We start from the raw sequence: 15,132 nt of genomic DNA on the forward strand, positions 1-15,132 counted from the left end.
GGCTCCAGCGAGTGTTGCTTCTGGGCCTTCTCACAGGAGCGATGGGCGTGCGGACACTGCAGGTGGCGTGGGCATTGTGCGATATATCTTAGTTTTTTTATGCATCCATATTTTATTACGACTATTTCTAAACTGTTTTGTCCAATTATGTTGAATTCTCTCTAGATTTTTTTTTTAAATTCTCACCCATTATAGGGTTTTAGCCCGGCCAACCTGAGGAAGAGGCTTTGTCCTCAAAACACGGTTTAGTTTTTTTTTTTTTTTGGGGGGGGGGGCTTTTAATATTGTCCAATAAACTCCTTCTACCTAACCGGTTATTCCATATGTTTTTTTACCGAGTGTTGCGACCTAATCCAGCAGTTCCATCTACATCTCTCTACCAGTTTCATGCCCTGTAGTTGGCGGCACCTCCCTATGAATTTCTGGATCTAGCCCCTCACAGTCCCCACATGGGACTCCAGTGATGATATTTAGTCTACATACCCCACTATGGGGTTTCTCCACAGGAATGATAGTCGCTCTGAGAATGCGGGCGGAGCGGCCAGAGATCTCTTCCGGATGTCGGCCTCTATTCTCCGCAAACAGGCAGTCGCTCTTAGATCGGGCAATTCCTGTTTAGAGGTTGCTCAGTAGTCGTTCCATTTCAGCTTACTGGAACATAACAACTAGCAACTACTGAGCTCTCTCTCTTTCCCCCCCCCCCCCCCCTCCCCTCTGCAACCCCCCGCTCACCACCGGCGCCCCCCGAATCTTTTCATCCGAGTAGTCAGTTACTCGGAAAAAGCGGTGCTCGAGTGCAAAAACACCCGAACCGAGTACGTTCGCTCATCTCTAAAAGGTACCTCCCTCTCTCTTCCCCTTCCTCTCCTCCTTCTATGCCGGAGCATCTTGTCTTAAAATATTGTGCCATTCCTCTGTTGTTACTCCTGGAAATGCGGGAATATTGGGTGTTACAATTCTTCTTGTCAGTAAGATGTATCCATGAACTTTGGAAGGAACTCCGCTCATCCAGAGACCCAGAAAAGTATTAAACATCCGCTTTATTTCATAAATATTAAAGAGACAGAGATGAGCACCAGTGCAAACCCCCTCTGATGCGTTTCTGGCACGTACCTGCGCCCATAGTCGTCCTTTTCTGGGTCTCTTTCTTATCTGGATGGTCAAACAAGTCCATGCTGTCCTGCGGATCTGGAGCGGCCGGTGAGCGGGTTCCTCTTCCTATATTGTATCCATGAACTGTTTGACATTGTAAACCCTGGACTGCGTAATTTAGTTATACATTTCCAGGAGGAACAACAGAGCCACAACACAGATTTTTTTCAATCATGAATGAAAAGTAGTATTTACTAAAACAAACGTGCCAGGAGAGCAGACGGGTTGGGTTTAAGGCAGACGAGCGAAGCGCATTTGCGTGCGCCTTAGTGCAATGTTTTTGCGCTATGAACGGGGTCTTTTTGCGCGAGTATTGGTGTATTTTACTAGCTTTTTTTCTTTCTTTTTCTGCCCACGGGACACTTATTTGTGCGCTGCAAACAAACGCACCAATCGTAATGGCTCATTAGCTCCAGATGTCCTCTTTTTCCAGCGGAATTGCGCAGTGTCTCGCACATCCCCTTGCGTATTGAGCGTATTTCTGCACCTCCCTCCAGGGACTTTAATTGGGACCTTTTGGTGCACAAATATGCAGACAGATAGAACATGTTTTCCCCTCTTTTTGCTCGGCTGAAAACAAAGGGTTCTATTCACTGCATATTGCGCGTACAAATACGTCCGTGTGAAAACGGCCCAAACTGCGGCTTGCGCTACCGGTTACAATGTAGCGGCGTCTTTTCTTTCTCAAGTGCGGTTTTATGAGCCGGTTATGTTCTAATGGGGATGCGCAAATTTTCAGAAGCTTTGTTGGCCCTATTAGCAAGCCATGCCATGTAGGATTAGCTGGGTATTGTCTTCCCGGATGACTTGCCCACCATGCTGTCTGTACATGGAGGCTGTGCTCTGCCGCCTGCTGTGAGGCCACTGAGCCCCTGTAGCTGATATCGCTATAATATGTTCATGTTCTTTATTTCTAGATGGTCAAAGTTGTACTTCGTGGCTTGGTGGCTCGTCTCCTCTGTGGTTTGGGTGAATCTGTTTGTGGCGCTGATTTTGGAGGTAACTACAGGAGCGGTAGGGACACATTTACTAATGCCATGACCAGGAATGGGGAACAGACCATACGTGTGCCACGGCCTGACGCCCTGTAATGTTGCTGCATTATCCGGCCTGATCCCACTGTGGGGTCACCGGGCTATGTGCATCTAGTGAAGACCCTTCTTTATCAGAGCTCACCAGACTAGAGGCAGCGAAGGCCTTTTTTACACAATTCTCTACAAACATTGATCAAAGAGATCAGCAATCGTTTGACGCCTTGGCACAGGCCGACTAAGACTGCACAGGAGGTCGTTCCTTCTCCCTTCTCCGTACAGTTTCATCGCTGTTGACAGCACCCCCCCCTTAACATGGGGAGATGTGCCGCTGACAATGAAGATATTTACTGCAGCACTAAAGATCCAATCAGTTGACAGACAAGCAAATGGTACGATTATAGCTACGGGGTCCCCGGATTAATAGCTACGGGGTCCCCGGATTAATAGCTACGGGGTCCCCGGATTAATGGCTACGGGGTCCCCGGATTAATAGCTACGGGGTCCCCGGATTAATAGCTACGGGGTCCCCGGATTAATAGCTACGGGGTCCCCATGATCGGGCGACTGAAGGTTCTCGCAGATGTTTGTGCCCGATCATCAGCCCTGTAGAAGGGTCTTCAGACATCCAGGAGCTGATTCCCGCCCGCACATGATGAATAACGCAGTGGAGGGTTGGAGGGACAGCGAATACTACAGGGTGGTTGCCGTATTGCGCAGCCTTTGGCCTCTTCGCCGCCGTCCTTATTTTCACTATAAGAGCGATGGATGAGATTCTGAGGGTTTATTTTGCTGATATCCATTTTTTTTTTGTATCCTATAGAATTTTATCCATAAATGGGACCGCAGTTATCGGCAGCAGACGGCAGCGCTGGCTCAGTCTCAGCAAGTGGAATATCACATGACTGTTCAGCTTATGTTCAGGTAAAATGCACGAGTTTAATCCCTTCTCCCTGCAGCCGTTTTTTTTTTTTTTCTTATTTGCTCCCTACTTTTCTGTGCAGGATTAATAATTTTGACATTTTGCCAAATTGGACTTTATGGACGTGGCGATGCCCAATTTTTTTCTTTTTTTTTTTAAGTTTAATTTGCTACTTTTCTCTTAAGTTCCCATAGGGGGCTTTAACTTTAGATTGCCCGCTTGCTTATACAGTATAATGCAATACTATAGTATTGACAGTGGCATTCAAATGCTTTCTATCAGAATTGACAGTGGCATTTAAAGTATCAATCACTGATCGCCGCTATTGCAGGCTGGTGTCAGCTGTCAAAGACAGCCGGCACCAGCTGTGTATGTAGAAGACTTGTCTTCTGAGCCCACTCAGTGCATGTGATTAACACCCTTCAAGACAAGATTTGTTATCGGGGGGCACAGATGAAGGCCGTGGGCATAGTTGCTGCTGCTAAGAGGTGGACTCTAACCAAAAGCGTTAGCTCCTCCTACCAGATATACCCCTCATAATCCGTTTTAGCTTTTGTGTTCGTAGGACGCAGACCTCTTCCATCGCCCGTCTTTAACTGGCGTTTCCTTTGTGGACTAGTAATAGAGTTGGCACTAAACTCTACTTTTACCCCACCGAGGAGACCTAATGGCGTGGAGTCCACCACTGTTGTAGGCTTTACCCTTAGAAGACAAGCAGGTACTGTCCACAGGCTAAGTGGACTGCAACCCAGCAGCCATAGTATTCACGCCCCCCCCTCCCCATTACCAGAGCATAGCCTTGCTCTACAATGGTTGGCGAGCTTGCCCGGTGTGTTGTGTGGCCTGATGGAGGTCATGCCATCACTGCTCTTCTTCCATTGGAGAGTACTGCCCTTCCAGCTCTCAATAGCGGCACTGGTTGGGTCTTCTATGCTGCCAGTCCAAGGAGAGGGTGAGAAAAGCGCCTTGTGGCCAATAAGGAGGCTTTCCTTGCTGGGGGAGGACTAGCGCCACCCTCTTAGCCTATCTCGTTGTCCCAGGACTGGGGAGGGTCTTCCCTTTCTCCCCTCCATACAATTGCAAACCACTACGTATTACTCTCTCAGTCCGTCATTATCATTATGATCAGCAATTCCTGGATTTATGTAGTTTTTTATTGTCGTTACCTTATGCCCTTTAACAATGACTCGTTTTTAATATCTCCTTTCTTATGTTAAGCGGTACCCCCCCCCCCCCCCCTTCCCGCGCGCGTAAAAAAACATGTCTGGGCTAATAGGACATCGGCGACCGACAATGGTGACCTATTTTATATGGTGCGTGAAAAGATAGGTCTTGTCCTATTTTTTGCAAGATATGCTGGTGGCTCCTATGGGAGTTTAATAAAATAAAGGGAGGGATAAGCTCTGCCCCCTCTGCAGCACCTCTAGCAAGACAGAAGGCTCCAGACAGACTATAGCCAGAGCCTCGCACTTCGCCCACACCCGCGGTAATTACAGACGCTCATGCGAGCAGCCTGAACCCCTCTCTGCCAATTGCCTTCCATTGAGTCAGGCTACCAGCTATTTGTCTACTGGTCGGTTGAGAATTCTCCCCCTGGATTAGCTGTAATTCATTGCGAGTGTTCAGTTTTCCTGCAGCACCTCCAGAGGAGAAGTGAAGTATTACACAATGCCATTTGTTTGTCAATGGCTTCTCCATGTAATGTAGGCGTCCTCCAGAAAACACCCATTTTATAGCCACTCTGGCTAATAACTCAGGAAGTTTTGAAAACTCTGCCACCTTCATCAATCTGCCCATTTGATTCTTGATTTGATTCTGATCCACAGGGAAGACTTGGAAGAGCCGACGGACGAGGAGCTGCTGGACCGCTTACATCATCACCCTCATCTCCATCTCTCCAGATGACCCTCACTTCGCACATGTCACTTTAAGCTGATCTGAACTGGACAATCAGGACTAAACCACTCCGAAACTGCCAAACCTGCTGCTTGTTCTACTAGGAGTGCGTAGGTGCAGGCCCCTCTATTGTTACAGAGGCGGACGGTCTGCACCCGACGTGTTCGTTATCAGTGGACCTTTTTATTCAATTGCAAACGAGGCTCTGATTTTACAGCGAGTCCCATTAATGTTTTAAGTGTTTTACCTCCCTTGTTACGTTCGGTTTATACGTTCATCGGGACACTTTAAAGGGGCTACTTTCTTCCAGAAATGGCGCCACAACTGATCAGATTATATGGAGTATTGCAACTTAGCCCCATACACTTCAAGGGAGCTAAACTGCAATACCAGACGCAACGCCTGGACTAGCTAATACTGTGTGAATGCCTACTGTGAGGTCTGAGGGGGCAGAGCATGGTGTAGAACTCACTTTGGTGCTGAGTCATAGAGGTCCTTCTCTGCTTCCACCCTGCACTATGCAGAACGCTGTTGATCCGTTTTTCCCCACAGTGTTCATAGCCAGCTGCTATCCTATGTTCTTAGCCTTCCTTAGAGCCCAAAGTGCCATTTTTTTTAAAGGTGAAATTTAATTCTAAGGGTTTTCCAGTACTAAAATATTGATGACCTATCCTCAGGATGGGTCATCGCTATCACAGAGGTGGGGCTCCGCTGCTCTGGATACCCATCGATGGGCTGGCGAGGCTTGGGTGAGCGCTGCAGCCTCTTCACAGACTAGGCACAGAATCCTACATGTCCTAGCAGCATTACTTGGTCTAGCAACTCGCTATAATGGGACCGATCTGCCTTTGGGGCATGTGACGAATGAACGTGACGTCAGTGCCTATTCAAACTGCTGGTCAGCGAGGTTCCCAGGCGACGGACGCACACTAATCTGATACTGATGACTGGTAATCAATATTTTAGTCTTAGGAAATCCCTTTTAAATGACACCTCATGGGCATAACAAAAAGATCTGTACAGATTTTCACTATGGGGACCATTTACCAAGACAATCCTCTAAACCTTTTGAGGTTTCTGTTGCCAACTGGAAGTAAAGCGCCACTAATGTTCTCCTCTGATACATTTCACAGGATTTGCCCTTTCGGACTGTCACACCCTACTTTGGGGACGGGGAAGGAGTTTTTGGTGAGTTTTCGAGCCAAGGGCAGACCTGGATCCAGCAAGGAGGAGAAGTAGAAGACGTTCCTTTAGATTTACCATTCCATTTGAATCCACACCCAACTTTGGCGCAAATAACTGTAAAATCCTCATTATGGTATGTTCACCAGAATCCATATCATGGGTGCGGATTTTGACTGTTTTTGATGTGGATCTGCAAGAGATTTCACTCTTTCGATTGAATGGGTGAAGTCAGCGGCAGATCCGGGTCAAAATCTGTACCATTTCCACTAAGTGTGAACTTGCCCTTAAAGGGATTGTCCCATGAAAGCAAGTTATCCCCAATCCACAGCATAGGGTCTAACCTACTGGTCAGTGGCGGTCCAAGCACTAAGGCCCCCACCGATCCCAAGAATGGGAGTCCCAGAAGTCCCTGAATGAATGAAGAGTGGTTGTCAAGAACATGTACGACTGCTCCATTCATTCTAATAGGAACCCCCGATATTGTGGAGTTCAAGCACTTTGTATCCGTGGTGGTCCCATGGAAATGAGAGGAGTGGCGATGCGACACTAATGCCCTCCCTTCAGGACATGCTGGAGCCCCGCTCTTCATATCTTTTGTGTTTTCTCCTGATTTTTATGCACTAGGTTCAGTCCAGGTTGTATCTACTGTTGGCCAGTCCATGTTTTTGCCCGAAAATAGTGATTTTTGAAAATTTGTCTGAAAGAAAAACCGTCCTTGTTGCCCATAGCAACCAATCGGCGCAGCTTTCTTTTCTTAGTGTTCTTGAAAAGTGGAAACTGCTTGGCTGCTGTGTGGGCAACGAGAACAGCCTTACTGCTCAACGGGTTCTCTAACTGTGTCCCTCTTGCCTTTAGAGCCTCCTGGAGTTTATATTTTAGTATTATTTTAGTGCATTTTTAATACAATTAATGGAAATAAAGGGATTCTCCGTGGTTATGGCGTCCCATTATTATGGACCACCTGATTGCCTGTATGAGCGCCGATCAGTAATGTTACAATTGGATCAGGACTTGTTTTAAAGGAAGTGCACCCAGGATGAGGAACGCACAGATAAACTGTTATGCAAACGGTAGTTTTCTGCTTGTGATCGTCATTCGCGCGGCCGTTCATTTTCACGTCTGCTGGCATTCCCTGCTAACAAATGAGAATTTTCATGCCAGTATAGAAGATCCGATCAGCCGACAAATGACCTGGGGCATTTTGATGGGGAAGGTAGGTAGTCGAACCCAGCGCTTGTCTATTGGCCAGTGCCATTGAGAGGAATGGACCCGCCGCTGGCCTAGTGCAGAGGTCCCCAACTCCAGTCCTCAGGGACCACCAACAAGCCATGTTTTCAGGATATCCTCTAGTAAGAACACCTGTGCAATACTGAGGCATTCACAATAATGACATCACCTGTGCAACACTGAGGAAATCCTGAAAACATGACCTGTTGGCGGTCCCTGAGGACTAGAATTGGGGAACACTGGCCTAGTGCAAGCAGCGGCTCCATTCCCCACTACACTACAAAAATGTGACAATATACGTTGAACTGTAAAATATTGGGGTCACGGATGGATCCACCATTCTTGAGATTGCTGGGGGTCCAACTGCTGGGACCCCCACCAAGCTATCAGTTTTCACCTATCCAGTGGATGAGTGAAAACTGGAAAAAAAAATGTCCCATTGCCAGAAGACACCCCCCTCCCCCCTCCTCAATGTACAATGCGCACACCTCTTTATATATTGGGCGCGTCTCATCTTCTCCGTGCACCTTCGCAGAGAGTACATCGCGTCTCACCTGGCATACATTTCTGCAAAAATGTGTCCGTTTCTGGTGTACATTATATACATAAATGTTCTGGTCCTGGGCAGCCATGCCTCCTCCCAACCAGCCATGCCTCCTCCCAACCAGCCATGCCTCCTCCCAACCAGCCATGCCTCCTCCCAACCAGCCATGCCTCCTTTTCAGAAAAATGTCAGATGGCGGTGCAAACTGCCAAGTCTCAAAACTGTTCCACAAGCAAGCCTCGAGCTCAATGTGACTTTTTTTTTCTTTACGCCAATCATTAAAACGAGTGGGCCGAAACACTCATATGGGCACTGAATGGGCACAGCTCTTAGAAGGCACCTCTGTTCGTCCACTGATCAAAGCGTCTGAAATGTCAGATGGGCTTTAAAAAGATTTTGTCACTTTAAATCTCCTGCAGCGCCTCCAGAGTAGAAATGAAGTATTACAGGTGGCCCACTGGAATCGATGAGTTGTCTGTGTAATGCCTGGTCTGGACTGTTGAGTCCAGACCATGCAATAGTGCAGACCTGAACAACTTGGCAGTAGGTAGGCGCCAAAATTAAAATTGGCAAACTTCTTGGAGCCGCGGATGGGTTTTTAGTGACAAAGATGGTCTTTGTCCCCAATAGCTATAACGTCTCGGCAAACCAGGCACATTATTGTATCTTGGGTAAGTAAACAAGTATATTTGTCCTCTCAGGATTAGACCCCCCCCCCCTCCCCCATGTTCTGAGTCGATCTTCAATTTATTTTTATCACTCCCTTTACAAGGTCACCCCAATGTTTTTTAACTTTCCAAAAAAGTGCTTCCAACTCCGGCACAACTTTCGGCTTCCCAGGAGAAACTTTCTGCATCGCTGTTGGTTGCACCGCCGCTCCCGGGGCCTAAAGGACCTTCCTTGGCGTCTCACTCAGGATGTAGGTCTGACTGGCTCTTGTAGCTATCTGCACTGTACACCTATGAGCACCTGTCAGGTAAGACTTCCCTCCTGGGTCCTGTGGTTCTACCCTATCTTCACCTGCTCCTTGTAGATCCGTGTATCCAGCTGCCATGACATAAAGAAAGGCGGCAACCTTTTGAGGCTTTGATTGTCTGCCAGGGCGCAGCTATTTCCTGGCACCTGTCTGATTTATTTGTCAAGAGTTGTACACTCAATGCCAAGAAGATGCCCTAGAGGTCAATATTGTGTAGCAAGTAGTGAATGCTTTTTGTCCTAATCTTGGAACAACTTCCTTAAAGGGCCGCTCTGGCAAAACTTTTTCTTTTCTGTATGGGGCGCAGTTGTCCTACAGAGTGTACTAGGGCAGATAATATACCTCTGCTGATGAAATAGCCCCTCCGGTCCTCCATCATCCTATATGACCCCCACTGCGGCTGGTTGAAACATCCAGTGTTACTCTCGCTATTAATTCCTATGAGAGCCGCAATGTAAGGCAATAAATAGAGACTGCAGTAGGATTCACCCCGTCCCAGTACCGGTCATGTGGGACAACGGGGGCCCAGAGCCACTGCTTCACCAATATGGGGATCGGTAAGTGTATTATTTGTCCTAGTATGGCAACTGCAGCCTCGAGCCACAATAAAAGCTTCCCCAGAGTTGCCTTTTAACCCCTTTTTTTTTTTTTTTTCTATTTTAGTTTTTATCTCCCCACTTTTTAAAAGTCATAACTTTTTTTTTTTTTTTTTCTAGGTCTTCCATTGACAAAGCTGTTTAGAAGGCTCGTTTTTTGCCATCCAAGGTGTATTTTTAGTGGTGCCAGATAAAGTACAAAGAAACTTTTTAAAAATTTTAAGCGGAAGGAAATGGAAAAAAAACTACAATTTTGCCATCTTGGGGGGGGGGGCGGGGCCTTATTTTTACATCATACTCTCTATGACCAAAGTTGCATCACTTTTTTTCTGTGGGTCTGTAATATTCTAATACCAAATTCTTTCAGGTAGTTTTTTTCTTTTTTTTCCCCCCCTTTGTACTGCTTAAAGAAAAAAAAAAAACCAAAAAAAAAACCTCTTAATGTTCACTTTTTGCTGCCAGCTTCTGCCGGCCATAACTTTATCAGTGGGGGCGGGCTTGGCTTTTTGCAGGACGACCTGCGCTTTCTATGGTACCATTCTGATCACTTTTTATTACATTTTTTTTCTTTTGATCTAAGGTGACCAAAAAAGTGCAATTACGGTGCTAAGTATTTTTTTTTTTCTTTTTTTACTTTTTTTCTGAAAACCTTCACCATGCAGATAATGCATCATTTTGATAGAGCAGACTTTTTCGGACATGTTGATACCAAATGTCTGTCTTTTTATTTTTTTTTAATGGGGTGGAGTTTTCTAAATCTCAATATACTTAATTTTTTTAAAACCGTTTTATTGCTCAGACTGTACACTGCAATACCTGCAGTATCTAATATTTCTGCAAGCATTCTATAAAGACAAGCTACATGCCCCTCTTAATAGACAGCTCTATATAGCAGCCCTGGGGCCCCTCAGAAGCCTCCTGGCTGCCATGACACCTAGATGGCACCTTGCAATCTCATCGGGAAGAGGGGAGGAGTTTGCGGGACCTCAAAATTCCAATCGGGGCATTAGCAGGTTAGTAGCCATAACAACACCCATAACCGCTGTTGCGACTGGGTGTCTGCTATCAAAGACAGCGAACGTGGGCAGCGTCTGAATCCGCGCTATAATAATGATACAAATATACGTTCTGAGATGCTAAGGGGTTAATGACGTGCTAAGGGGTTAATGACGTGCTAAGGGGTTAATGACTTGTCCCTTTTATTACACATGGAATAAGGTTGGAGTTGTCCAAATGATTTTCCCAAAAACAGCGCCACACCTGGCCAGAGGTTAATGTGGTATTGGAACGCAGTTCATACTTGTCAATGGAGCTAAGCTGCAATACCGCATCCAACCTACGGATGGTGGTGGAGCTGTTTCTTGTTGTAGGCATGCATCCCTCCTGCAGAGCAGCGCTGCCCTCTGCCACCCTAACTTTTTGCGCCCCTCCCACCACTTTTTTTTTCCTATGGCCAATATCCAACTTGACCCCCAAAGTTCCTGGAAGCCCCTTTCTGCACCTTCACAGTTAAGCCCCCCCATGTGCGCACTCTTGTGTTACAGCAGTGCGAGGCGCGCCGGTGTCTTGTGTCCCACGGACTGTAATTGCCGTTTTTTCCGTGAAAAGGCCGGGACAATGACTTTACTGAAGAAAGCCAGAACAAAGCTTCAAGGTGTTAAGACGGCACAAGAAAAGGCGCAGATCAAAGTGAGGGACGGAGTGCCAAGAAGGGGGCAGATTGTCCTTTAAACTTCAGCACCTCAAGCCAAGCGCGCCATTCTATTCACACATCGAGTTACGGGAAAAATGAAAAGGCGGCCATTCTTTATGTAATTCAATCAATGCTGGCGGCGGCCGCTGCACCACCGGCACCTGCGAGCGGGAACAGGTGGAGAGCAACTGGTGAATGCATAACTACGGGTACAAACGGACAAGTACCAGGCAGCAATCGTGTGAAGACATTCAGTATATACTAAAGGGGTCGTCCCACTTCTAGATATCCTTAGGATAGTCATCCACAACAGATCGCAGGGGTGTGCCGCCGAGGACCCCCTCACAGTCAGCTGTTCCCCCAGGTCCGTGTTTTTGTATATTGAGCAGCCTTCCTGCAGGAAGCTGATAGCACTGTACATTGCACAGTGGCCTTGATGGGTATTGCAGGCTGAGTCCCATTCATTTCAATAGCCTGCAGTACCAACCTGGGGTACTGAGTAAATTACTCAGTTGTCTGCTTACGGCTTACTAAACCGAGACCCCAACAGGGGGAAACGGCTAATTGCTGGGGTTGCCATGTGGTGGATCCCTGCCAATCAGCTATTAATGATCTATCCATTTCAATTGGCGCGTCGGTTTGTCGGTTTTGCTGCGCACAAATGAACATGCCTTGCAGGCGCAAAAGGTACAGTAAAAATCGCCTATTTGGTGCAAAAAAAATTGTTTGTTCCGCAAAAATGCAGCCCTCAGGTGTGCGCAAATGTACTTATGGTCGTGTAAAGCCGGCCTGCGACTATCCTTATTGTTCCTGACTAGAGATGAGCGAGTATACTCGCTAAGGCACATTCCTTGAGCGAGTAGTGCCTTAGCCGAGTATCTCCCCGCTCGTCTCTAAAGATTCGGGGGCCGGCGGGGAGCGGCGTGGGGGAGAGAGAGATCCCCTCCGTTCCTCCCCGCCGCTCCCCGAATCTTTAGAGACGAGCCGGGAGATACTCGGCTAAGGCACTACTCGCTCCAGTAATGTGCCTTAGCGAGTATGCTCGCTCATCTCTATTCCTGACCAGTCTATACATCACTATGAAGAAGGCGGCATTTAAATACATAACCACTAGGGGGCAGTAAAGCACTGATGAATGAAGGCTCCTTGTCTGGATGCCACATAATGTAGTAGAGCGGGCGTTTAGGGCTGGCAGACGGCACATCAGACATCTACAACAGAGGGGACTCTGATGGAAGAAACCCCAAATAAAAAAAGCCATACGCGCCAATTTCCAATGGCTATCTTGAATGTACGCATAACGCATCTTATTTACGCCTGCGTGACACCGGCCTTATAGACGGCCTTAGAATGCCCCAGATTTATCACAGTGACTGCTGGATGGTAAATCGGTGGGATCTTCAGAATCTGTCTACTCTACATTCGGACCACCTTTTAGCTTTGTTTACACACAAACTGAGCCAATTTTTGGCGCACTGTTAGTTTTTGGCACAATTCTGACTATGCCGCCTTTTCCACAACGGAACGCCACTTTGCCGGATACAACAGAAAAAAGTTTCCAAAAGTGTCTAAAACACACAGTCGCGCAGCAGATGTAAGATGGCACAATTTGCGCAAAAAAGGACAATTTTCAATAGTAAGTATACCCTATAACGTCCTACTGTGACAAACCAGTGATGTCACAGCCGATCACCTGCCACAAGTAGATCTGTGATGTCATAGCACGTCTATGTGATTTAGAACTAGTGGAGATGTCCCTGCAGCTTCCCTGATTGATTCCCCTTTTTGATGTCATAGCTTGTTACCTGAAACCCACTTGTGATGTCATCCACTAGTGATGTCATCCACTTGTGATGTCATAGTTATTGAATTTCTCAGTATAGTAACTCCTCAGCTGTCAAAAGTGAAGCATATCATATCACCCGTGTAGAGCGCTGTGGAATATGTTGGCGCTATAGAAGCAATAGCTCAAATTAAATCAAGTATCCAAGCTCCTGTTTGTAGTGACTTACCAACCCTGAACTCACAATTTTGCAAGCTTCAGAGCTGAAATCTCCCAGCAGTCCCTGCTTCAGTATCTGCACAGAGATGTCATCTTCCCATGATATATTGTGAAGTCGTCTAATGTGGGAAGCACTAACTAACCCCTGTATTATAATAACTATGCTATTTGTAAACTTTGTAAACTTGATGATTGTTTCCATGGGTAACCAGCAAAATAGTGAGTGCAGCTCTGGAGTAATGTACAAGCTGTAACACCAGTTCAGTACATATAAATAATGTATGTACACAGTGACACCAATAGCAGAATAGTGAGTGCAGCTCTGGATGATAATGCAGGATAGAACTCATGATCAGTAATGTACATACATAGTGACTCCACCAGCAGAATAGTGAGTGCAGCTCTGGAGTATAATACAGGATGTAACTCAGGATCAGTACAGGATAAGTAATGTATGTACACAGTGACTCCACCAGCAGAATAGTGAGTGCAGCTCTGGAGGATAATACAGGATGTAACTCAGGAGCAGTACAGGATAAGTAATGTATGTACACAGTGACTCCACCAGCAGAATAGTGAGTGCAGCTCTGGAGTATAATACAGGATGTAACTCAGGAGCAGTACAGGATAAGTAATGTATGTACACAGTGACTCCACCAGCAGAATAGTGAGTGCAGCTCTGCAGTATAATACAGGATGTAACTCAGGATCAGTACAGGATAGGTAATGTATGTACACAGTGACTCCACCAGCAGAATAGTGAGTGCAGCTCTGCAGTATAATACAGGATGTAACTCAGGATCAGTACAGGATAAGTAATGTATGTACACAGTGACTACAGCAGCAGAATCGTGAGTGCAGCTCTGGAGTATAATACAGAATGTAACTGGAGCAGTACAGGATAAGCAACGTATGTACACAGCGACTCCACCAGCAGAATAGTGAGTGCAGCTCTGGAGTATAATACAGGATGTAACTCAGGATCAGTACAGGATAGGTAATGTATGTACACAGTGACTCCACCAACAGAATAGTGAGTGCAGCTCTGCAGTATAATACTGGATGTAACTCAGGATCAGTACAGGAAAAGTAATGTATGTACACAGTGACTCCACCAGCAGAATAGTGAGTGCAGCTCTGGAGTATAATGCAGGATGTAACTCAGGATCAGTACAGGATAAGTAATGTAATGTACACAGTGACTCCACCAGCAGAATAGTGAGTGCAGCTCTGGAGTATAATACAGGATGTAACGCAGGATCAGTACAGGATAAGCAACGTATGTACACAGCAACTCCACCAGCAGAATAGTGAGTGCAGCTCTGGAGTATAATACAGGATGTAACTCAGGATCAGTACAGGATAGGTAATGTATGTACACAGTGACTCCACCAACAGAATAGTGAGTGCAGCTCTGCAGTATAATACTGGATGTAACTCAGGATCAGTACAGGATAAGTAATGTATGTACACAGTGACTACAGCAGCAGAATCGTGAGTGCAGCTCTGGAGTATAATACAGAATGTAACTCTGGAGCAGTACAGGATAAGTAATGTATGTACACAGTGACTCCACCAGCAGAATAGTGAGTGCAGCTCTGGAGTATAATACAGGATGTAACTCAGGATTAGTACAGGATAAGTAATGTATGTATACAGTGACTCCACCAGCAGAATAGTGAGTGCAGCTCTGGAGTATAATACAGGATGTAACTCAGGATCAGTACAGGATAAGTAATGTATGTACACAGTGACTCCACCAGCAGAATAGTGAGTGCAGCTCTGGAGTATAATACAGGATGTAACTCAGGATCAGTACAGGATAAGTAATGTATGTACCCAGTGACTCCACCAGCAGAATAGTGAGTGCAGCTCTGGAGTATAATACAGGATGTAACTCAGGATCAG

At 46.3% G+C, this 15,132-nt stretch overlaps 1 protein-coding gene across 1 annotated transcript in view; it reads left to right on the forward strand.

The window, feature by feature from the left end:
* TPCN2 (two pore segment channel 2) overlaps nucleotides 1-7,119 on the forward strand; it is a 36,317-nt gene extending 29,198 nt beyond the window's left edge. Inside the window, exons 23-25 of the mRNA XM_066583428.1 lie at nucleotides 2,070-2,151; nucleotides 3,007-3,107; nucleotides 4,932-7,119. Of these exons, the coding sequence (XP_066439525.1) occupies nucleotides 2,070-2,151; nucleotides 3,007-3,107; nucleotides 4,932-5,010 (262 nt within the window). The 3' untranslated portion in view covers nucleotides 5,011-7,119. The remainder of the gene's footprint in view (nucleotides 1-2,069; nucleotides 2,152-3,006; nucleotides 3,108-4,931) is intronic.
* The last annotated feature ends 8,013 nt before the right edge of the window (nucleotides 7,120-15,132 follow it).

Source organism: Eleutherodactylus coqui, chromosome 11, assembly GCF_035609145.1.
Source record: "Eleutherodactylus coqui strain aEleCoq1 chromosome 11, aEleCoq1.hap1, whole genome shotgun sequence".
Taxonomy (NCBI): domain Eukaryota; kingdom Metazoa; phylum Chordata; class Amphibia; order Anura; family Eleutherodactylidae; genus Eleutherodactylus; species Eleutherodactylus coqui.